This window comes from Psittacula echo, assembly GCF_963264785.1.
Source record: "Psittacula echo genome assembly, chromosome: Z".
Taxonomy (NCBI): Eukaryota; Metazoa; Chordata; class Aves; order Psittaciformes; family Psittacidae; genus Psittacula; species Psittacula echo.
In genome coordinates, this window is record NC_137742.1 from 16,344,974 (window position 1) to 16,369,684 (window position 24,711).

Genomic DNA, 24,711 nt, shown 5'->3' on the forward strand with positions numbered 1-24,711 from the left:
AAAAAATAGCTTTTGTGTCTTGGCATTAAATTTCACATTTTCTACAAAGCTGACAAGAACAGTCATACATATATGCCTTTAAGCTGAAAGCTTGCTGTGATTTATTCAAGTCAGAATGGTATAAATAACTCATGTCTTGCACAGACTGCTTTTTTTGTAATCTAACAACTAATGGCCTGTCAACACATTATTCCATATACCGAACCTCTACAGTGGTCCGCAGTCTCATTCCTGTATGACAAATGAAGGCTTCTTTGGAGGCAAACTCACTCTAACAGTGTCCTGATATCTTTGATATAATGTGTGATGGTATGCAGAAAGAAAATCCATACATCTTTAAGGTATGTAAAGGTAGTTAAAGATGTAAATTCTTCTGTTTGAGGCTTTGCTCATGAGCAAAAAAAAAATTACCTGCTCAGTACCTGAAGCTTGATGCATAAATAGAAACTTACATGATCTAGATAATTCAGATGGATTTGTCCACACCAGTAAGGAAATCCAAGACAAGGTGCTCAGTGCTCATGGTAAGAAACCACGTTTGAAAAACAAAAACAAAAACAAACAAACAAAAAAACCAACCCCAAAAAATAAAGAAATAAGAAAAGGCTAAAACAATCCCAATCCCATAATCACATTAGGCCTTAGCTCATGTTTTGTTTCGAAATACAAAAATTTGTCTTTCAATGTGTGTCTCTTTAAATATTTTAAGATTATGCACAAGTTCTGACTAACCCACAGTAGGATGGAGTTTCTTTAAAAAGAATTAGAAAAGCAGCATTGCCAAACACACACATTCAGCACAGCAGCACGTTACCTGCCAGAAACTTACCTTTCTGTGATCGTTTCTCTGAGACCACTAGTAACCCCTTTCACCACCGTACTAGCCTTTGGTGTCAGCACTACTTGAGATATAAAGAAGGAACCTTTCTTTCTTCTTTCAGTGACTGATGCCTGGAGGAATTGAATCAGCTTTTCTGGATCTGTTGTGTTTGCCCAGGGAGCTGGCATCATCTGGCCTGGCCAAAGAAATGCTACCTCAAGAGCCACTGGACTGTGGTAGAACACCAGCACTTGGTGTTCCTTTTCCCACAGGTACTGGAGACTTACTTCATGGGCAAATATAGCAGGACACATTTTGTTTCCATATGTGTCTTTGAGCATTTGGACAAGCTTTTCATGATGGTATTTCTGCATCCCGTAGAAGTGATTGAAATCCAGAAAGACCACTTCTTTTGGGTGATCAGCAAGAAATGCATTGATCTCTTCCAGACCCTCCTTGACTTTGGCACTGAATAAACCATGAGCAAAGTAGAGCTCATTGTCTGGATCTCTGGGCTTGGTGGAAATTCTAAGATCAAAATACCGTATACCTGCCCCCAGCTGGCTGGTGAAGTTCATGGTCTGTGTAGCCAGCCACTTCCTCATCAGCTTTTTAGCCACAGTCCCAAAAACAGACACAAAATTCTGGACCGTCTCTGGCTGTTCAGGACCAACTGGAGAAGCTTCATCGATGTAAAAGCTAAATGAGTCATGAGAACCTAAAAACACAATAGAAGAAAACAATCAATATTGTATTAATGTGTTATTAGTGATTCTTAATAATTTTCTTACCTGTGACAGCATTCACCAACAGACTCCTCCCTTGCCCTTTCTCTTAATATACTACATTTGTCTCTCAGCATTTACCACAACAGCAGCTTGTATGAACTTGAAGTAAACAGGCACTACTTTCATTGCTTGTATGGGCACTTCCTCACTTTCTTCTCGTTCTTAGGCCTTTAAGGTCACTGAAGTCACTGGGCTCTGAACATCAAAGCAATCCTGAAGTAAGTCCAGCAAAGATAGTCCCATAATAAATCCCTACAGACAACGAAAAGAGGAGAGTCTGGCCCTGCACACTGTATCATGCATTGTGTAGTTTACATAAACAAAGAAAAAAAATTGAAACAACTAAAAAAACCCCCACAAAACAAACCATCAACATCATAGCTGGCTTTACATCACAGCAAAAATATGAGTTGAAAATGCAAAGGACACTTAACCTTTCTGACCTTTTCTTTATTTCAAGTCTCATCAACAAGGTTACTGAATGCTGTTTTCCTTCTTAAATTTACCTCAAATTCTGTTTTCCTTTGCTACATAAGTACAACAGATAGAGCCAAGAATAGCATTGCATGTCACTGATACAATACAGAAACTGAATGCATGCTCTTGAACAAGATGCAGTGCTTAACATGCCTATGTACAGAAGTTACTGTGTTCCACGACTAACAAAGATAAATAAAAATGTATGAGACACCTTGCTATGCAAAATACTGTTTCTAAGGTACCTCCATTAAGAAAACTTTCAACCACAAAACAACTTATCTTGCTCAGCATTTAGACATATACATGAAAGCAGCTGATAAAGCTAAAGACATCAGCAAACACATGATCATTCCCCCGTAAGGGACATTTTCTTTATGGAGAGGTGAGCTGGCACTAGAAGATGCTTATCACCCTTGAATAACACTACTCTTGAATACCTAAGGGACACTGTCTTACTTTATGGAAAGGTGAGCTGGCACTAAAAGATGCTTATCACCCTTGAATACCACTACCCTTCTGAACACTGATGGTGAAATCTGGTAGTTTATACAGAAATACTGTTTGGCTGCAGGCAGAGCCACAGTCCCGCTGTCCCAGCTAGAAGAGATGCTTCTAGTCAGATTCACCATAGCAAGCAGGTCTGCTCCACAGCCTATGTAACACTGCTTGTAAAACTCCTTCAGTGTCAGTAGAACTCTATTTCAGAAATGGACTGTACATTAGGGCCTCAGAGATGCAAATCCTAGCATCAAAATGAGTTCAGATCACAGGTCCTACCCGCTACTGACACTTTCATGGATGCCTTTAAAAATTACTTTCCAAAGCACGCATGCTGTGGCAAGTACCACATTAATGAAATCCTGCTAGTCAGTCATTCTTGTTGGCAATGCTATTTTAACTGAACTGGAACAAACCCTAGAAACTGAAGTGACAGCTATAGCATTTTGTTCCTTAACAATAAATGGAGTCACAAAAAATCATTTTGGACTCTGGCTTGGATTTGGCTTCGTTTAATCTGAGAACTGTTTTAAGATTTTGTACAGCCCTCCTTTTCATGGTTGTCTCTTTGAACTGCCTTTTATTTTAAATATTAGATAAATTTTCCATTTTGATTGAGCTTTCTGCTGCTAAGTGTTGCAGAGATAGCATATTTCTTGCAGAAGCTGATTAGATCATGGAATATTTTGTTACACACTGATATCCCAAGGGACCAGATCTGAATACAGAAATTTAATGGTAAAACAAATGATTAGAGCAATGACTTGTGTTTCAACAGTATTACAGAGAAAATCAATGAGATACATTAAACGTTCTGCTCAATGTAACCTTCACTAATCTAGAAATCAAAGTAAATTGAGTCTTGTTTAAACCAAGGCATAGCTACTGATGTTAGCTATGGATGGATCTTGCAAACCCTCACTTTGTCCATTGAAGCCCCCTTTATTTCAGTAGGATTTTAGGTCAGAAAAAGCACAGGTATAACCATGATCAACTGATTGCAAGGCAGGTTCAAACTGGTGTTAAGATTAATTAAACCATTTACCCTTTATTGCCTGATCTACAGCCACTGACAACCTGAAATTGCAGAAATAGCTAATGTCGAACACCATGGCCAAAATACAACAGTGCCAAACACTGCTTAAAATTACTTAAGAGAGGCAGCACAGTTCTCAAAGCAGAAATCTAAGGGGAACAAGTTGTCAGCAGGTAGCTTTAGCTACTGGTAATGCAAAACAGAGAAAAGAGGGTAGAGAAGTGGGAAACACCACAGTCAGACACTGAACATTACAAGCAGGATAGTTTAGAAAAACATCTTTTCTTAATTAAGGTCTTCATGAACATATTTGAGCTAAAAATGGTGATCCTTTCATAGAAGGTACAGAGAAAAGCACACAGTGCTCTGAGTATCACCATGTATTGTAATCCAAACAAAGAATACAGTTAAATACTACAAAAATAAAATAAGACTTAACTTAGTTGTCATTGAATGAAGTAGAAGTCAGCTTTCAAAAGACTGAAAAATACAGAAAATATTTTGTCTTGCCACATGCACAAGCAATTTGTATAGTTGCCTAAATATTTATTTCCAGCATGTACTCATCTACATTTACATTTGTTTTCATCCTGCCCTGTTGTCCTAACCAGTTTACATGTGTAACTTGGGAACATTCAAAATCTGTACATTTGGCAGATCAAATTAGAGTATGATATTTTCCACTCGCATGCTCAAAATCACTATGTTCCTGGTAATGAGAGAATCCTGTACGAACATACACTTGTTTTAGCAAACAGGTTTCCTTCCAGCCCTTTGGTGCATGAGGACATTCGCATTCTATATTGCCTCTGGGAAATGGACTTGCAGGTTCTGTGTATCACAAAACCTCAGTGCTCATGAAGACAGGATGCAGGATACAGGCATGTATTGTCCAGCCTGGAGAAGGCACCGGGGAGACGTTATAGAAGCCTTCTGGTACCTTCCAGGGGCCTACAAGAAATCTGGAGAGGGATTTTTTTACAAGGGCATGTGGCGATAGGGGAAAGAAGAATGGCTTTAAACTGGAAGAAGGTAAATTTAGATGAGATATTAGGAGGAGAATTTTGCTGTGAGAGTGGTGAGGCAATGGTACAGGTTGCCCAGAGAAGTTATGGCTGTTCCATCCCTGGCAGTGTTCAAGGCCAGGTTGGGTAGGGCTTTAAGCACCCTGGTCTACTGGAAGGTACTCATGGCAGGATGCTTGGAACTAGATGATGTTTAAGGTCCTTTCCAAACTAAACCATCCTATGATTCTATGAAATATTAATGCACTGACTCCTGCAATCTTTAGAAAGTAGCAGTGCTTGCACACTGACTATCTATTACAGTACGACATGCTGACCTGATATATATGACAATCTACCACAGAGACTTCACAGAACAAGATATGGAGAAGCAAAGGGAGGGGAACTTACTCGTCCTTTGCCAAGGTGGAGGAGGAGAAGTAAGCCGATATTCCTTTTCTGCGCAAACATGTTTACTCACCAGTGCACTAGGTATCCTGCACTTTCTTGAAATATGGCATAGTTTTCCCACTATTTCAACAACACAACATGCTGTTGATTCAAGGAGTCAAACAGGAATTCTTGTGGATCAAGATCCTGAAGGTGGCAAACAAGGTGTGCATATAGTACAGACTGCCCAGTCAAGAAGAGACAAAGTGGACAAAACCTTCTTTAACAACTGGTAGAATCCTTATAATTACAGGGCTTGTTTTCGTGGGGAGCAGAGATATTTGCTGGCAATCTGGAAAGCAACGACTTTGTTTAGAATCATAGAATAGTTAGAGTTGGAAACGACCTGAAGATCATCTAGTTCCAACCCCCCTGCCATGGGCAGGGACACCTCACACTAAACCATGCCACCCAAGGATCTGTCCAACCTGGCCTTGAACACCGCCAGGGATGGAGCATTCACAACCAGGGGTGGAGCATTCACAACTTCCTTGGGCAACCCATTCCAGTGCCTTACCACCCTCTCAGTAAAGAATTTCTTCCTTAGATCCAATCTAAACTTCCCCTGTTTCAGTTTGAACCCGTTACCCCTTCCTGTCACTACAGTCCCTAATGAAGAGTCCATCCCCAGCATCCCTATAGCCCCCCTTCAGATACTGGAAGGCTGCTATGAGGTCTCCACGCAGCCTTCTCTTCTCCAGGCTGAACAGCCCCAACTTTCTCAGCCTCTCTCCATACGGGAGGTGCTCCAGCCCCTGATCATCCTCGTGGCCCTCCTCTGGACTTGTTCCAATAGTTCCATGTACTTTTTATGTTGAGGACACCAGAACTGCACACAATACTACAAGTGAGGTCTCACGAAAGCAGAGTAGAGGGGCAGGATCACCGCCTTCGACCTGCTGGTCATGCTCCTTTTCGTGCAGCCCAGGATACGGTTGGCTTTCTGGGCTGCGAGCACACACTGCCAGCTCATGTTCATTTTCTCATCGACCAACAACCCCAAGTCCTTCTCCACAGGACTGCTCTGAATCTCTTCTCTGCCCAACCTGTAGCTGTACCTGGGATTGCTCTGACCCAGGTGTAGGACCTTGCACTTGCCATGGTTAAACTTCATCAGGTTGGCATCAGCCCACCTCACAAGTGTGTTGAGTTCCCTCTGGATGGCATTCCTTCCCTCCAGCGTATCAACCAAACCACACAGCTTGGTGTCATCGGCAAACTTGCTGAGGGCGCACTCAATCCCACTGTCCATGTCACTGACAAAGATTTTGAACAAGATCAGTCCCAACACCAATCCCTGAGGGATACCACTCATTACTGGTCTCCAGCCGGACATGGAGCCATTGACCACAACTCTTTGCGTGTGGCCATCCAGCCAGTTCTTTATCTACCAAGTGGCTCATCTATCAAATTGATGTCTCTCCAATTTAGAAACAAGGATGTCGTGTGGGACAGTGTCGAACTCTTTGCACAAGTCCAGGTAGATGATGTCAACTGTCCATCAGTTCTGTAGCCCCATCATGGAAGGCCACCAAACTCGTCAGGCAGGATTTCCCCTTAGTGAAGCCATGCTGAAGCCAAACTTGTTGTTTTCAACAAGGTTGCTGTTTCTGCAGGTACTCCTTCAAGCAGACAAGGCATGCTGCTGGACATGGTATGAACTAAGGAAGAAATAGCTTGAAGAAATGGAAGAATGGACATGAAGAATGTGAGGTGATATAAGAATTTTTAATACTGAGGAAAGCTAGGAAGACAAATAGCAGACTGAAGATCCTGGATTTCAGAGCAGTCATCTTCGCTTGCTTAGGAAACTGGTATGTGGTAAGAAAACTAAGAAGATTGCAGGAGAATTACCTTAAATGCCAAGTGGCTCAGAAGTGGCTGAACTTGAAAGGCAGTGTCTCTAAAGCATATGGACAGGGTGCAAGAAAATGAAGAGGTAAGGCAGCAGGCCTTACCTGTATGTATAACATGTATGTATATACAAGTATGTATATACTTGTATATAATATATGTATATATATACATATACATATGTATATACATATATATGTATATATATATGTATGTATATACAAGTTTACCTGTGTGGATAACTTCCAAGTGACCTTAAACTGAAAAAGCAATGTGCAGAAGGTACAGTGTCCCTGGGAGAACAGGGTCTTTAGCTGGAGATCATCTGGCTAGACAGCAGCTGTCCAGAAAAAAATTTTTTCACTTGGACATAAGTAAAAAATTATTTCCCTCAAGACGAGTTAAGGCTGGAGTGGGAGTGCAGCAGGGCTGGACTCTGTACCCCTGATCCTCATCTCCCACATCTAACTTGGAGCTAGCTTTGAGCAGGGGATTGACCAGATGACTTGCTGAGATCTTTTCCAACAAGCATTATTCTGTTTCTGCTCCCTACCCCCGAAGATAAAGATTTATTTCTTTTCTCTCAACCTTAGAACCAATTATCAAGTGACACTTAGAATGTCTGCAGCAGCCAGGGTCCAAAAAACAAAAGTGGCCAGTTTCAACCATTGAGACATTAAATTTGCATGAACTTAGACGTGGCCAAACACTACTTGGATACTCAAGAATAAAATGGACAGTATTACTTAGATTGCAAGAAAACATCTATTTGTACTTCTGCTAGGGAAAACAATCTCTTGTTTTCTTTACTGAAATCCTGTAATAGGACAATTGGGAATACCTAACCCACTACATTTAGCTATCAACATATTTATGGCTTCCTTGGGGCTAACCCCATATTTAAAAAATAATTGGGCTCTGTGCTGAAAAAAGTCCCTTGGGGAGAGTGCATTTTAGTCCAGAATAGTTTCTTCAGTCCCATAGAAATTTACACGGAGGCACAGTGAAGCTACTATTTTTGGTGGCTAAGCTTTAACGTATCATTCATAAAGCAGGCAAGTGTACCTGAATTTCACCCTGCCTTGCCCTCCCCTTGCCTCATTGCGGATCTGGCCATCCGTCGTAACAACAGCCTGGTAAACAGCACGTGAAATAAGGGTACTGAATCAAACAGTGCTGCCCAACATGTTCCTGACAGCAGCAATCACACCCTGAAGATCCAAATGTCACAGAAAACACACAGACAGATGGAAGCAAAGTTTCATAAGTTTTGGCGTATTTTACTCACTTTCCCTTCTCCCACAGGCTGCAAGCTCCTCTTGTCTCTGTGCTGGGAGTTTTCCAACAGTTGCTAGAAGTGGACTCTTTTACTACTGCTTTGGATGTCATTACAGGCTTTACTTGCCGTTGTCTTCCTATATTTGGGTGACTACTGATGAAATGTCATCTGCAGTGCAGCCTTGCTTTTTTAAAAACATTCTTGTCACTTATGGCTCTACAGTGACTGACAGAATACCACAACACATTTCTTCTTGTGATAGAACAGCTAGGACAAATTCCATGACCTCAGGCACACAGGAGACCAATGCAGGTGCTCTTGCAGTCTCGTTTGGTATGTTCTCACTGTCATGTTTGGACTTAAAAATCAAACCAGAAAAAAGCCCTATGAATATTTACCCAGCTGCACTGTGATTTCAAGCAATAACAAAGTCTAGTCATGACCACTAGAGTTGGTACACTTCAACATTGTGTTTCACCTTCTTTTTAAGATGGCTGAGCACTTCTCAAGTTATCTTAAGATGCCACAGCACATCTCAAGGAAGTCAAAAGGTGCTGCCACAAGCAATGCAATTCTGACTTCACAGTCCAGATACCTTTAGCATTCAAACTGCTTAGGTGATACAAGCCTTGTTTGATAAAAAGATTACCCAGGAGAGCAAAACAAAAACAACTGGGGGAAAAAAAGATACAGATTTTGCAGAGACATAGCTTCCTTACAGGTAGCTGCCCCTCTTACCAGCTGTTTTTCCAGTGTCCATCACCATTTGTGCACCCTTGACACCAACCAAAGGCCAGAGGGCTTAGTCACTCAGCACTCCAACATCCAAAGGCATGGGAAGATAGTCAGACCGCCTGCCTCAGGCTCCACAAGCTTCAGGTAATGCAAAATCCAGCTAATGAAAAAGTTGGAGTCAGACCAAGGGTGCATGTGTGACCCATTACAGAGGCTTTGTATCTGATCACAATGTTATGATGTAATGCATACAGCTAACACTCTGCTACCCATAAAATCTCTTTCTAGGCTCATAAACTCTGTCAAAACCCTATGAGAAACAGTTCAGTTCCCCAAGCACCATGCTGCTGTTTCTAGGTAAAACAGTTAAAAATGCAGAGACAGCCTTATGCAGGTTAGCTTACATCTGGTAGAGAGGAACTGAGAAGTCCAAAACTGTCCCTCTGTAGAGAGATCAATGAACTTTCTCTCTGCAGTCCCCCAAAGTTTTGTTTTGTTCTGTGTCTGAATTAAGAAGCCAACAGAAACTGAGCTGGCCACCTCCCAGGTCTTACCCACCCAAACTCCCTGACCACAACCAGCCGAACTGCCAGAGTTTTGCACTAACTGTGCAAGTACCTGACAAGGAAGCTCTTTCACAGTATATCCCCCTATCTCAGACTCCGACAGTCACATAGGATTTCTACAACTCCGTATCTTTAAGTCTCTGCACTGCCCATAAATTAGTCAAGTTTTCAGGCAAGGTTGCCTGTAGCACCAACAGAATTGTGCCGATCTTCTGGCTTTCTAAAGGCTCAGGAAACCTTTTCAATGAAAGTCAGAGTAGTAGATGCTTTTCCTGGATTCCTGGCCAGCCAAAAACTACATCTTCTTATAACTTCATCTCACTATGGAAATTAGGATTTTCATTAAAAATAAAAGTTGGACTTTTCTTTACATGAGAGGAATATTTCTTAATATGTAAGAATATCTGGGGTTTATTCAAGAGAATTGCCTGATCAGAAAGTAAGAAAAAAATATTTTATAAGCCTGCAGTATGTAGGTGGTGAGCTAGCCCATAGATAGAATCATAGAATCATAGAATAGATAGGGTTGGAAAGGACCTTAAGATCATCAAGTTCCAATCCCCCTGCCATGGGCAGGGACACCTCACACTAAACCATGCCACCCAAGGATCTGTCCAACCTGGTCTTGAACACCGCCAGGGATGGAGCATTCACAACCTCCCTGGGCAACCCATTCCAGTGCCTCACCAGCCTCACAGTAAAGAATTTCTTCCTTATATCCAATCTAAACTTCCCCTGTTTAAGTTTGAACCCGTTACCCCTTGTCCTGTCACTACAGTCCCTGATGAACAGTCCCTCCCCAGCATCCTTGTAGGCCCCCTTCAGATACTGGAAGGCTGCTATGAGGTCTCCACGCAGCCTTCTCATCTCCAGGCTGAAGAGCCCCAACTTTCTCAGCCTGTCTTCATATGGGAGGTGCTTCACTTCCCTGATCATCCTCGTGGCCCTTCTCCTACATAACTGAAATCAAACTCAATCACCCCCTCTCAAGTGATAAAAACAGAAGAGCTATTTCACTTTTTGTAGATAAAGCTCTGAAGTTTCTAATGAAAAAAGACAGAAACCAAACTGAAGACATTTTTAAAACAAGCTTATCAAGCAAACTTGAAATGTTTTTGTGGGCAACGTGAACACAAATCATTACACTTTTTAAATCAAAAATTTTTTCCAGGCCATACAGCACAAACAACTTTATATCCAGACACTTAAATCTTCCAGTGTCAACAGTTTTAACCTGTTAAGTAAGCATTTAATGCTTTCAAGCTATAACTACAGAAATGAATTAACCTTGGTTTTCAAAAGGAAATTACCAATAAAGTACAAATCCAGAGCCCAATTCTAAGAACACTTAACTGTTCGAATTATTTTAATTATGTGCACAAAAGTTTGCAGTGAAGAAGCCCATTTTGATTTAGCTTCTTTCAGAAGAATAAGATTCCAAATTGCTTCGGAATTACATCAACACCAGATAAATTGAAGTCATCAAATACCAGAGAGCAATAAGAGGCAGGCAGTGACAAAAGAAAATGTATTCTGGTTGTGTTTGAGAATGTCAGCAAAAAAGGTGACACAAGTGACAGAGAACGAAGCTGTTAAAGCAACATTTGTTAAATTACTATTAACTTTGCAGGAATTTAAATGCCGCTGCAAATACAGCACAATCACAATTTCCCCATCAGACATTCACTCCCCAGTCTGTGCACATCTTCTGTGCCAGTTCTATCACCTCTAACAGACTCTCCTCTTCCTCTGCTTTTATCCCCTTCTGGCTTGAAGACTTGAAGTGATAAGGTGGGAAAAGGAAAGGAAATGTTTGATTCCTGCCTGCCCATTACTTCCTAGAACTGGTAGCTTTCCCCTTAATTTCATCCCCCCGCAACCTTTCTCCCCACCCTCCTGCAGGAGATAAAGGTGCATTTTCCTTCTGTCACCAGTGAGTCCTGGAGCAGCCATTTGGATTGCACATAACCATAACTTCAATCTTGGTCCTGTGCCTAGGGACATGGCATTAGGTTTACACTTGTGCTGTCTTATCAGGGCTGTTACTGCAGGCAAAATGTGTCAAAGGGACATTCTGAGGGACCAGATAGATGCACTATAATTAGTACACAAACCTTTTAACACAGTTTCCTTGCAAGGGTGAGCAGAACCACTTTATACTAAAAGTCACTTCAAAGTCGTATTTTTTCCACTTCTGCTAAACATGGTCACTACTTCTGCCATAGGTAGAATTCTGCACTTGTTAGCCAAAACATCAAAGCTGGAACACCTTTGTGCAAATGGAATGTCATAGCACAACCATAATAGACACACCAACTACTGGTCAGTGGATACAGCCTAGAGGTGCATGTGGCAAAGTACAACACATTCAAAACTCAGCACAAGGCAACTGCTCTTTGATCAACCTTATACAGAACAGAGAGTTTATCCTTCAGAGAACCACTGAATAGTTGTGTTTGTAAGAGATGGAAGTAGTCCATTGGTCTGGAGATAGCATTCTGTACCTAGTGACCAACTTTCAGATCTGGAATGACACTCTGTTCTTGTCTTCTTTATAAACAAATAAAATTTTCATACACAAGAAGGGATTTTAAGTAACTACTTAATCTTGCTCCTCTAGCATCACCTATGAAATATGCCTGAGGATCATTTTGTTTTGTGCTTTTGGACAGGGCTATAGTTGCCTCCAAGGGAAGCCTGTGACAGTTGACCTTGCCAGTAAGCTCCATGACTAGGACAAACTGCTCTTGACTCAAGCTGAAGCTGTCACCATTTTAAGGTATTTTTAAGAGATATCTTGTGGCCCATGGCAGTGCCTGCACTGAGGAAGTGTTTCTGGCTACTAGACTGAGTTAAGATCAGTATGTCACCTGAGCATTGCTTCTTTCTTATACAGAGCTCACTTCTAAAATCAAACAGGTTGGAAAGTGGGGAAAGATCTATGTGGCCCAAGATAACTGGCAGTTACTGCAGTACAACAGGCAAGCTTGGCTAAAAATCTGATTAGGTTACTCATTATTCAATTCATACTCATCATCTGGTATATATGAAAGTACCCACATTTAATCTCTTACAGTTTCTTTCTGAAAACACAAATACCAGCTCCTGTTGCTTTTAGAACATTACATCAGTTAATCTACATTTCAAATTCTCAATACTCTGTTGAAAAATAAAGAAATAAGAAAAAAAGAATGCTGTATTTATCTTTCTAGCTCTCCACTGTGAGCACATCCACAACTACAGACATCACAAGGCCAATTCTGCTAAAGAAACTATTATTTAACAGAAAATTAGTACATGCTAATGTACTAATTACGTACAGAGGAGGGCCATGAGGATGATCAGGGGACTGGAGCACCTCCTGTATGAAGACAGGCTGAGAAAGTTGGGGCTCTTCAGCCTGGAGATGAGAAGGCTGTGTGGAGACCTCAGAGCAGCCTTCCAGTATCTGAAGGGCACCTATAAGGATGCTGGGGAGAGACTATTCATTAGGGACTGTAGTGATAGGACAAGGGGTAACGGGTTAAAACTCAAACAGGGAAAGTTTAGATTGGATATAAGGAAGAAATTCTTTACTGTGAGGCTGGTGAGGCACTGGAATGGGTTGCCCAGGGAGGTTGTGAATGCTCCATCCCTGGCAGTGTTCAAGGCCAGCTTGCACAGAGCCTTGGGATGACATGGTTTAGTGTGAGGTGTCCCTGCCCATGGCAGGGTGGTTGAAACTCAATGATCTTAAGGTCCTTTCCAACCTTAACTATTCTATGATTTTATGATTCTATGCTGCCCTCCTGAGAGCATGTTTCCCCTCTCATTTAGTAACTTCTTTACTGTCCTGCAATTATTTGTGTTGAGGAGTTGCTATCATGTTTTCTGAGACACTGCTAAGTGATCTCTTTTCAGTCAAACCACCTCCAGACACGTTTCCTTACAGACATCATGCTGACAGCACGGTGCAGCAGTATGTGAGTGGTGGGGGCTCTGCAAGAGCCCCAGTTACTTACACTAAAAGCTTGTCATGAGGTGAACTATTAGTTTCATCAAAGGTAGCTTCTAAACAAGGCAGTCTTTACTCAGACAAATGTAAGATTAACACCACTGGAAACCTGGAAAAGGGCTGTAAAATCAGGCCATGATGCAGAGCAAAGCACGCTAATTTTCACATCTAATCAGCTCAGTGGAGACCTCACCCAGTGCCCACAGTGGCAGCAGGGCAAGCTCTGGGCAGCAGCACTGCTCACCACATCTCCATAGCCCCTAGAGTCATACCCAGCTGCTCTGCCAAGTGCAAGTCAGGTCACCAGATTTCCTGCAGACATCTAAATGCAAACAGCATCAGGAATATTTTTGCATTACAGATGTAGAAGTGGAAATGATCATGTTGGAGACTTAGAGAATCAGTTGGTGTACCTTCCCCACTATTTTTTTCAAATGTGATATAAGTCTCTCAGCTGTATACAGAAGAAAAGGTGGAGGTGAAGGAAGTTATATTGCATGTGTGCATACTAAATGCAGAAAAAAAACCCATTAGATATTTGTGCAGTGTATTAAAAATTTTAAAAGGTTCAATAGCCTTAAAATTGTTAAAACCTGCCCTACAATAAGCCACTAAAAAAGTTATTTTAATTTCTTCAGTCAAGTGAAACCGTAAACATGAATTCTGATGGTGTGTGAGCAGACACAAAGAGCAAATTATTGAATAGAAGAAGGCTCCTTTCACTGACCAGGCTAAACCCCATTGGATTCATGGAGTAAAAACTTCAATTTACAAAAATTAGTAAATCAGCTCTTCTTTCAGCAAGAATAACTACCAATTTTTAAAAAGAATCTTTATATTGTGATTGATCAAGCACCTACAACATACAGTTTAAGACCAGCAGAGGTTACAACTTCAGTATCAGATCAGACACAACACTATGACTTCCATGATGTATGTGAGGGGCTGTCATAGGTATACTGTCATGGTCTTCTCATGTATGAATTTCACTGGATGTATGAAGATTTAATAAAATATTCTGTATCACAATATTAAGCATCACACACAACCTTGTATTTTAAGGACAACTATAATCTGAAGATGAACTAGCAATCTAATCACTTGGAAATTAAACACTTGGGGAGAGCTGCAGCTCTTGTCTATCACCAGCACTCCACAAATGACAATTCTTTCAAGTTTTCAGGGTTGTGGTGGAACACTGCAAAGAGATCTATTGTTTTCTTTATACTTTGCAAGCTCTCTGCTGCATGTTCAGATGCATCAGATACCTCTATTAGAGCTCACATTTTAGTTAGGACTAGTCTCAGAAGTATCATATTAGCCAGTTTTCCTCTTAATTCGGGGACTAGCATACAAGAGTGTGAACATACTGTGGTATATGAACATACAAGAGGTAAAAAATAGCAAGAGGTATATCTGATTCTAAGCATAAAATTAATGTGCCAGGAATAGTTTGGGGTGTGTTTTATACCAGCACCAGCTCAGTCTGTCTGAGTATGTCATCAGCATTCAAGTTTTACTCCCTGAGGCAATCAGCAGGACTTGAATTGTGGGCCAACAGCTTCAGGACTAGCAAAAAGCTGTGATGACCCCAGGCAGCTCTGCTGAGCATGCAAAATAGCATTTCCCCACACTGAATGCCTTCCAATCGTAATTTTTGTTCATAATCCTAATGCTGCCATTGACAGGACAGCCTTGAAGGGCAGTGTACAGCTGAAGAGGCTTATAAAAGAGAGAGCAGGCCAACGATTTTTTCGTATCTCTTCCTCTCATGCACACATAAAACACTACTTATTATGTCTAGCCACAAGCAATTCAGTGTTCACACTCTAAAATATGATCGAATCAGACAACTTCTGCTTCTTGTCCTTTTATTTGATTTCTTCTCATGGAAAACATCCTTTAATACTTTCAGCAACAAGAGAAATTTCCCTGGAAATAATTGCTTCTGATTTACATGGATCTATCTCTTGCCACTTATTGTATCGTTTCAGCAACACAGAAAATTTTGGATACTTGATTTTGCATTTCTCCCATCTCTTGCCTCTCCTTTCTTCTTTGAGCTCCATTTTTTCCCTCTGGCATATACAGCATAGCTCTTCCTAACTCATGGCTGCATTGACATGTATTAGCCTTGGTATAGTTCATATTTAATTGTGTTCCCCCTTCTCTTTTTTTCTTTTATTAAAATCAAAACAACAAACAGTGCAGTATTCTCTGTTAAATCTTAGCATCACTACTGAACGGTTCTATTGATCTTGTAGCTGACAGAAATTAGCAGCCCAGAATACGCAGTTTCTGCATCTTTACCTATTATTTTGAGGCGAAGAAAAAGAAAACCAGGAGATGTGGTTACACAAAATGAGGTTGCATCAAGAAGGCTGTAGAAGAATGATGCCTTGAAACAGGTTTTTCGTCAAAGATCCCTACAAGAAAGCCACTGCCATCAGAGATGAATCTCAACAAGAACTTTTAAAGATAAGATTTTTCAATTGTTTGTAGAAGCATCAAACTCTGCCGCAAGAACACCTGCGATGCAAAGAATAAGGACTCCTCCTGTACTGTAACGAGTGCACTGACAGTCAGTTTATCAGCACTCCAGGATGGGCTGTCCTAAGGATATTGGTAGAGTTTTCCATTACCATGCAAGAAATCCAGGCTAGATTCCTTTTCATTTTCTCAGTCACTGAGCTTGAAAAGTTGGGGCAAATCTGAGCAGTTCATCTGATTCCTGTGGGAGAAAGCTGGGAAAACAGATGGAAACTACTCCCTTTTCTGAGTCAGTTCACAAAGGCTTTCACATACAAACCCTCTTAAAAGTCCACTTCTAATAAACTGCCCATATAAACTTAGCTGACTGACTGTGCCAAGGCTGACACATAAGAAAAAAAAACAAAAAAGGATGTAAAATACTGCAAAGGAAGGGAAGGAAGAGGGAAGCATGTAAGATGTTATATTTTGATCATCCCCCGTGCTCTGCACTTTGCCTTATCCTTTGGTTGCCATAAATTTTCACATTAGACATTTGTGTATTGTCTGGCATATTTGACAAAAGGCTACAAATAAAATAACTCCTTTAGCCAGTGCGCTGAACGCAAGATATGTCTCCCAAGACAAGGTGCTCTAAAAGAAGCCTCTCTCATGCAATGTCTCAACTATAAACAAAGACACTGTAATGTTTGACTTCATATTCACTGGAAGGAAACAATGAAATATTTTCTCTCAGGCCCCAAGATGCAAATGAAAAATACTACACCTTCACCAAAGCTTTTTTTTTTTTTTTCTGCAAAAGTCAAGAAGAACAGCCCTGAACAGCAAAGCCTGAAGTTTAGGATGTTGCCACCTACATGGGTACAGATGGAGTATCCCTCCAGCCCAGAGTTTGCCCACAATCATTTTGCTTTGCTTATCTCAACAGAGTGCAAGAGAATAAGCAACTGGAGCAGCAAGCACCATGAGGAAGCACATAGGCTTTTTCAGCTGGCCATTAACATAACCTTTCCACCAAGTTACTACACCATGATGTTACCAGCCTTCTCAAGCTGAGGTTTGCAAATACAGCACAGCTCCTCTTTACTACACACAACCACTGGTTTACAACATGACTTCTTGGGAAAGTACTGCAGAGGAAAACACCTTTCGAGGAGGCCTCACTGTGTCCTCTACATAATCGGTATTTGACTTTTATATCCAACTGCAGAACAAGGGAAATTAATCTCATTCAAAAATTTGGTGTGTGACCGTTCAAGACAGTTATGTGTTTCATAAGCTGTTGGCTGCAAGGCACCATGAACATCAGACGACAGCACATGAAGCTGTCTGGAACCCAGGGGTTGTGGCAGATGTCAGAGCACATGCTCTTCACAGCCAATGCTGCCCTCATGTCTTCTATCTCTTTCTTGCACCATGCTTTGCTGCTTAAAGAGATCTTCACAGTATGTGTACCCACTGTAAACAAGGCTTTCTTATCAGCGTATACAGAAGATTAGAATATGAATGGCTGCTGCTGGGTGAAGAAAAGCATCTACAACATTTGTAGAACACCAGATCAATGCCAGAAAATTGCCTCTTGCAGTAAGATGACATGAAGACTGGAAGACTATGAGCTAAGTAGTTTTATAGAGGGGAAGAGTAGAATGATTCACCCAGCTGGAAAAGGAGAATCCAGAAAACAACTTTAAATAAAACTATTTATTTGGTCACTGCTAAATGGAAACATAAGCAAAGATGAGCAGTGTTTTTACTCCTTGTCTATGAGGTGTAGTTAGGAGACCTCTCTGCAATCAGACAGGAAGGTTTAAAAATAGATTTAAGCTGCGTGCAAATATGTTTTCAGCCCTGTAGTTCAGAAAAGCATTGTCAAAGCAGTCATGCTGTGATGAGTCAGTATCCCATTCCTGCCAGGGGTAATACCTCAGCAGAGCTTTAAGAGCCCTCCAGACAGAAGTATGGGATAGTCTGCCACCCCTCTTCCCCACAGGTTCACAACCTGAATTCTGAATAAGGTTAAATACTAAAATATGAAGTTTAATAACACCCTTTCCAAAGTTTCCATGCTTTTAATTATAACCATCCACTCTTCCCCTCTATAATTAATCTTCCTATCCACTCATGTGACTTGTTTAGTTATTGACCTTGAAGCCCAAGAGGTGTCACTAAAGGACGGGAAAGAAAACAGCAAAACAGCAAAAAAGGCTTCAATCTGAAACAGTAGGCAGGAAACAAGACTCACTGGGCATGCTATTTTAGCTGGTAGATCAAAACCAACCAACCAACCAAAAAAAATCAATAAAAACAAAATACCCCTAACAACTGTAATAGAGGTAAGCGTTGCTGTTGGAAGGGGTACTGTTGGAAGATTCTTAGCTAGAATATGTATAACTGTATGTTACATATATCAGCCACATTACCTGGTGCACATCCTCCGTGGTCCAGGAACATAAATAGACTAATAATTTCTTTTTGCAAACAGAATGGCAACAAATAAAGACACACTGAATAGAAAGTGTTCAACTGTCAGTGCCTGCCTTTTACTCATCTCTTCTACCATCGCTGAACAGGCAATTTAAAACCCCACACCATTGATTAATCTAGAGTCCTGTGAAACACACTAGGAATCCAATTTCAATCCGGTTGTTATTGCATTATTTGTTGCTAACAGTATACCTGCTCGATTCAATACAACAATCAAATAAACCACTGTGCAATACAGAGGACTATAAGAAATGAATGAAGCATGTTACAAAATAGCATTATTCCATTTCCTAAATTTCCAGTCTGCAGTCCACACCAGATTCCCGGTTGGTGCTTATCAGTATAGCTCTAATGACCCATTAGGCCAATTTAGACTGCTGCAGATCTGGCTGTTAGTGTTTACAATCTAGCATTAAGAAGTCAATGAAAAAGCACAGACAGTACTATTGATTAACTGAATGAACAGTAAGCTGATCCGCACTTTGTCCATGCTCAGGATACATCTAGTTTACACTGGATATGCTCATGTCTTTAAAAGTAATAATTAGGTTTAGCTATTTCATACTGACACTACATAAATACAGCATTTCATACTAATTTCCTAGCATGTAATTGGATACTATCCTTAATCTCCATATAACTCATTTCAGCTGTTTTCATCCCCCCCCCCCCCTTCAATGTTAACTTTGATACAGTAAAATTTAAAAATTAGTAAATATACTTTAGGGACTTTCCAAAGTATCCAAACATGGAGTGTTTTCAGTCTTGAATATGTCAAAAAAAGCCATGTTTTCTCTGGACATCATGTCAATGACTGCAGTCCACCTAGACTGACTGTGTTTTGGCTTTAAGGTGACACTTCCACCGTCAAAATACTGTTATGATCAATAATCCCACAGCTGGTGATACTAGCAAAGCTGAAGATATTTGTAAAGCTGACACAGTGCATTGATGTTGCCAGCACAAATCCTTTCATGGTTTTTTTTGAGTTCTCTTTTAAATTCCATGCCACTTTTTTGTTCTGGATAGAGATTGCCCTTATTACTCAGGCAGGAATATGACGGACCAAACTGCCTTCACATCCTCTTCCTCTCCACTCTCTAGCTGTATGCCAGCCTGAATGTTTATTAATTCAAGACATTTGCAATGACTTGCCCAAGACGGCCCATTTTTGATCCAGCTGTGAGAGGACATGAGTGGCTTATATGAAAGGAGACCCTTTGCTTTAGGCCATTGAGCAATTCTTTGATAAAACAGCACTGCTAGGCAGCATCTCAGTTCAACAGTTCCACTCCACAACCAAACAATGGCAGCTGTTCCATTCTGATACTATTGCAGTTATTCAAGAAGACTATCAAAGCTCTGCCTTTATCAGTGTCTTTTTTTCTTTTTTTTTCTCCTTTCTGCCATTCTTCCAGTTATAGACATATACATTAATTCAGGAATTTGTCAAATTTTGAGTAACTGAAAACTTTCAAAACGTAAAATCCTTGTTACTTCTTTTAGGATCGGCTGTACTAGGAAAAAAAAAAAATATACAAAATCAATCCAGCAAGCTGCCTGCAATTATCTAAAAGCAGATTGAATTAGATAAAACACCTAGATTTTCATATTTAACTTTGTTTAAAGAGCTTTTTCACAGCCTTAGCCTTCCTATTAGATGCAGAACTGCCATCCTGCTGGGACATCATTGAAGCTGTGGAGCACATGGAGCCAAAGTTCTCAGGCTTCTCATCCCTCCAACACACAGCTGTAACCCAGAGAGAGTCATGGAAGACAAATTGAGTGCTAAGCTTTAGTGGAAATCACTTCATCACTCAACTATCAATTCTGCAAAAAGGAGGATATTAATACCTTTTCTCCCATTTAAAGTCCCCTAGTGAAAAGTGACACATAGGAATTAGGCATCACTGAATTTTCAGCTGAGGTAGTACCTGGTGTAAGTAAACACTAGGCAAACAGCTTAATGATATCCTTGTTAATTGATGCCTGTCACAGAACAAGGTTATCCCTCTCCCCCACTAGAGCCACCTTGCTGCATTGCCACCCTTCACCCTACAAACCCTCACGCCATGTGCAGCCAGGAAGCCCCTCAGTACTACTGCCAGATCAGCAAGCTGGACACAGCCACATGGCAACTGCAGAGCCTGTACTGCCTTGCAGGCAGACTGTGGCTCCAGATGGTGCCGCCAAGGAGGAATTCATTCTCCTCTCCCACCCCAGTAGCATTGTCACTGATCAGACAGGTCCCATGTACAACACAAGAGGCCTTTTTGCAGAAGTTTGATTTGGTGCTGTGCTTCACATTCACAGTAAAGATGTTCAGTATTTTAAAAAGAAAGTATCAAAATAATTGCATGGCAAATTATTTCTCACCTATGACAAATACCTAGTCCATAATCTTCTGTTATTAGCAACCGCACTGATATATAACGAAGAATAAAAACCTCCTATCAGAGGGCATGTTTTGAAATCTAAACATATTCATCAAAAATTAAAATTTGCAAGAAGCTCCAAAATCTGTTCCCACAACTGGCAATCAGCCATTTCATACATTATGTTACTGACATACTTTAATTAGGTCTAATTCACTCATTATAATCACTGTCTAAATAATTTGTGATGCACTTGTTATGAAAGAGCTTTGCATCTTTATCAAAAAGCAGTTGCTTTAATCTTGCAGAATTCACTAATACAACAAAAAATATCTCACATCATGAATTATGCCATATCTGTCTTCCAACTGAGTACCTGGGTTTTTTGAAAGCCACCTGCAAACTAGTAGCCAATAGCTAAAGTATAAAAAATCTCTCTTCATCAAAACAATAAAGAAAAAATGAAGAAATAATTCATTTGCTATAAGGACTGGTTTTTTTTTTTTTTTTTTTCTTAATACACTTCAACAAGACTCAGAAAACAACCGTCTCAGTTCTTTTGAAAAACCCTCTGAGCATACACTTCTACCTTTCTGTCCCCAAAGACATTTGAAACTCTGACTTGCAGGAGTCTGTCTATCACTGGGAGTCAGTGATATCTAGGCTCTTCCACATGAGACAGACAGCCTGAGAGTGCTTAACTACAATATGCAGTATCACTGATTCTGAAAAGGCAGGAATTTAAAATTGAAATTAAAGATTAATACCCTTTACAATAGTGACATAGGTGTTGGTATTATTAAAGTTCAGATCTCATTACTATACAGTCCTTCTACATCCATAGCTGATTTCTGAGCATTGTTCCAGGCAGGTTTAATACAGCCCAGTTATCATATGTGAGGTTTTATGAATTTGTTGCATCTGATAGGTGTCGTGGTTTAAGCCCAGCTAGTAACTCAGAACCACACAGCAGCTAGCTCATTCGGCATCCCTTTCTTGCCCCCGTCTCCTGGAGGGATGGGGAGGAAAATAGAAAGAATGTAACTCCCGCGGGTTGTGGTAAGAACAGTCCAGTAACTAAGGTATAACACAAAACCACTACTGCTGCCACAAATAATGACAATGATAAGGGAAATAACAAGGGAAGAGAATACAACCGCTCACCACCTGCCGACCGATACCCAGCCTGACCCACGCAGCAACCTAGCCCTTCTGGGTAACTTCCCTCCATTTATATACTGGGCATGACATGCTGTGTTATGGAATACCCCTTTGGTTAGTTTGGGTCAGGCATCCTGTCACTGCTTCCTTCCAGCTTCTCCTCCTCCCTGGCAGAGCAAGAGACTTAGAAAGTCCTTGGTCAGAGTAAACATTACTTAGCAACAGCTAAAAACATTGGTGTTATCAGTGTTATCCCGGGCTGAAAGTCAAAAACACAGCACTGCACTAGCTACTAAGAAGGAGAAAAATGACTACTACTGCTGAACCCAGGACATATCCATCCCTTATTCCATACCATTCACATCATGCTCAGATCCCACATTTTTCAATATACCATCACTCTTCTCATGTGTATATATATATATATATATATATATATATATATACACACACACATCCACACACACATAGAGAGATATCATTCCTTAGTGCATGGACCAATCCCTATAAAGCTGCTGAGTTCATCCGGTCCATCATATTTGGCTCCATCTCTTGTAACAGTCTTTCAGAGCAGGAGAGAGAGTGTGCAGTGTTGGATTGTTGCCTGCTGATGACACCTCAGAACTCATCTGGTTACTGCTGAGCTCATCTGGTTTCATCATTCTTCCTTGGGATGATGATTGGAGGGAAATCAGGGCCAGTCACTGGTGACCTGAAGACATCTAGCTGGTAGGCTATGAAAGTGTTACACAGCAGGCAACAGCATACAGTTGAGTTCATTGACTGTTTCCTCTAAAATCAAATCTCCTTGAGGTACACATCAGATTTCCCAATCTTCCCACATTACCCACCAAGTATATTTGGCTCCCTGAGCAAAAGCAATCCCACAAGTAGGTTCGCCTTTACCTGAAGCAGGAATAATCCAGCATGTCTCCCCAGCAAATTCTTTATGTGCACCACAGGAACTTTGTCCCCTTCTACTTTATGTAAAAGTTGTGATCGGGCTGGGCCAGCCCTGTTGGCAGAACCTCTGGTGTTGACCAACCAGGTGGCTTTTGGCAAATGTGTATCGCAATGTTTGAAAGTCCCACCACCCATTGCTCTCAGTCTAGTTTTTAACAGCCCATTGTGCCATTTGATTTTCCCAGAGGGTAGTGCATGGTAGGGGATGTGATATACCCGCTCAATGCCATGTTCTTTGGCCCAAGTGTCCATAAGGGTGTTCCATAAATGAGTTAGTATACAGATAAATTACTGGGCACTTTTCTCATTCAGCAATGTCCAAGGCCAACTGGATGTCTTTCACCTTGGCAAACTGACTCAATTCACCCTCTCTTTCAGCAATTTCTGCAACTTGTCATAGGGGATTCCATACAGCTGACTTCCATCTCCAATGCTTCCAGAACACTAGAGGGACCCACTGGACTAGATACTTGCCCATACTATCCCACACACCCTGCCACTCATGACTGTCCAGCCTCTTGATCCTCCTATATCGTTGTTTAACCCTAGACAAGACCCTAACCCGACTCTGCTTGACTTCCGAGATCAGACGAGATGATCGTAGCTAAAACACACTCTGTATGAGTGCCAACATGGTGATCCCCATCACAATCAGCAAGCAGGTCTCAAGGGTACCCAAAGGCCATTCAAAACCTTCAGAACTGTCAAATGATGCTGTAAACAGTCTGGTGGGGGAGCTGGGAGTTTAAGGGAATGTCTTCTTCATAGGTTGACCACCCAAGGAGGGAAAAGAAGATGTGTAATTGCTGAACAATGACGACCATACTGGGAACGCAAGCCAAATCAGTTTCATGATCAATGAGTCTGTTGTATTACAAGTCATTATCATAAAGTACAGCGAAACAAGAACCTTAGCCCAAGCCCCTCAGCCAATAAACACTAAACCAGCAAATACCGGCTGTAAGTAAGGTATGACATACTGAAACTCTGAGACCAAGAGCAACAACTTTGAGAGCCAATAAATCAGCATTGTGACAAGTGACTATTATTCAAAACAATGAACGCTTATCACAACTATGATTAGACACACTCTGGTCAGATCTGTCGTTATCTCAAACTTTTGCGCCCCATGTTGGGCACTACAAAATACTGTCGTGGTTTAAGCCCAGTCAGTAACTCAGAACCACACAGCAGCTTGCTGACTCCCCACCTCCTCCTCTTCTTCCTTCTGCTGCTCCCAGAGGAATGGGAAGGAGAATCAAATAAATATAACTCCCACGGGCTGAGATAAGAACAGTCCAGTAACTAAGGTATAACACAAACTACTACTGCTGCCACAAATAATAATAATGATAAGGGAAATAACAAGGGAAAAGAATACAATCGCTCACCACCACCTGACCGATACCCAGCCCGACCCAAGCGCCTAGCCCTTCCAGGTAACTTCCCCCCATTTAAAAACCTGGCATGACATGCTGTGGTATGGAATACCCCTTTGCCTAGTTTGGGTCAGGTGTCCTGTCTCTGCTTTCTTTCGGCTTCTCCTCCTCCCTGGCAGAGCATAAGACTTAGAAAGTCCTTGGTCAGAGTAAACATTACTGAGCGACAACTAAAAACATTGGTGTTATCAGTGTTGTTCCCAGGCTGAAAGTCAAAAACACAGCACTGCACTAGCTACAAAGAACGAGAAAAATGGCTGCTACTGCTGAACCCAGGACATAGGTGAACCATAAT

General features: G+C 41.1%; 1 protein-coding gene across 1 annotated transcript in view; it reads right to left on the reverse strand.

Annotated features, from left to right (window-relative positions):
* Positions 1–24,711, reverse strand: part of PLCXD3 (phosphatidylinositol specific phospholipase C X domain containing 3) — a gene marked incomplete at both ends in the record, with an annotated part of 83,215 nt that overhangs the window by 26,226 nt on the left and 32,278 nt on the right. The window contains one exon of the mRNA XM_080638750.1: positions 830–1,538. Within this exon, the coding sequence (XP_080494876.1) occupies positions 830–1,538 (709 nt within the window). The remainder of the gene's footprint in view (positions 1–829; positions 1,539–24,711) is intronic.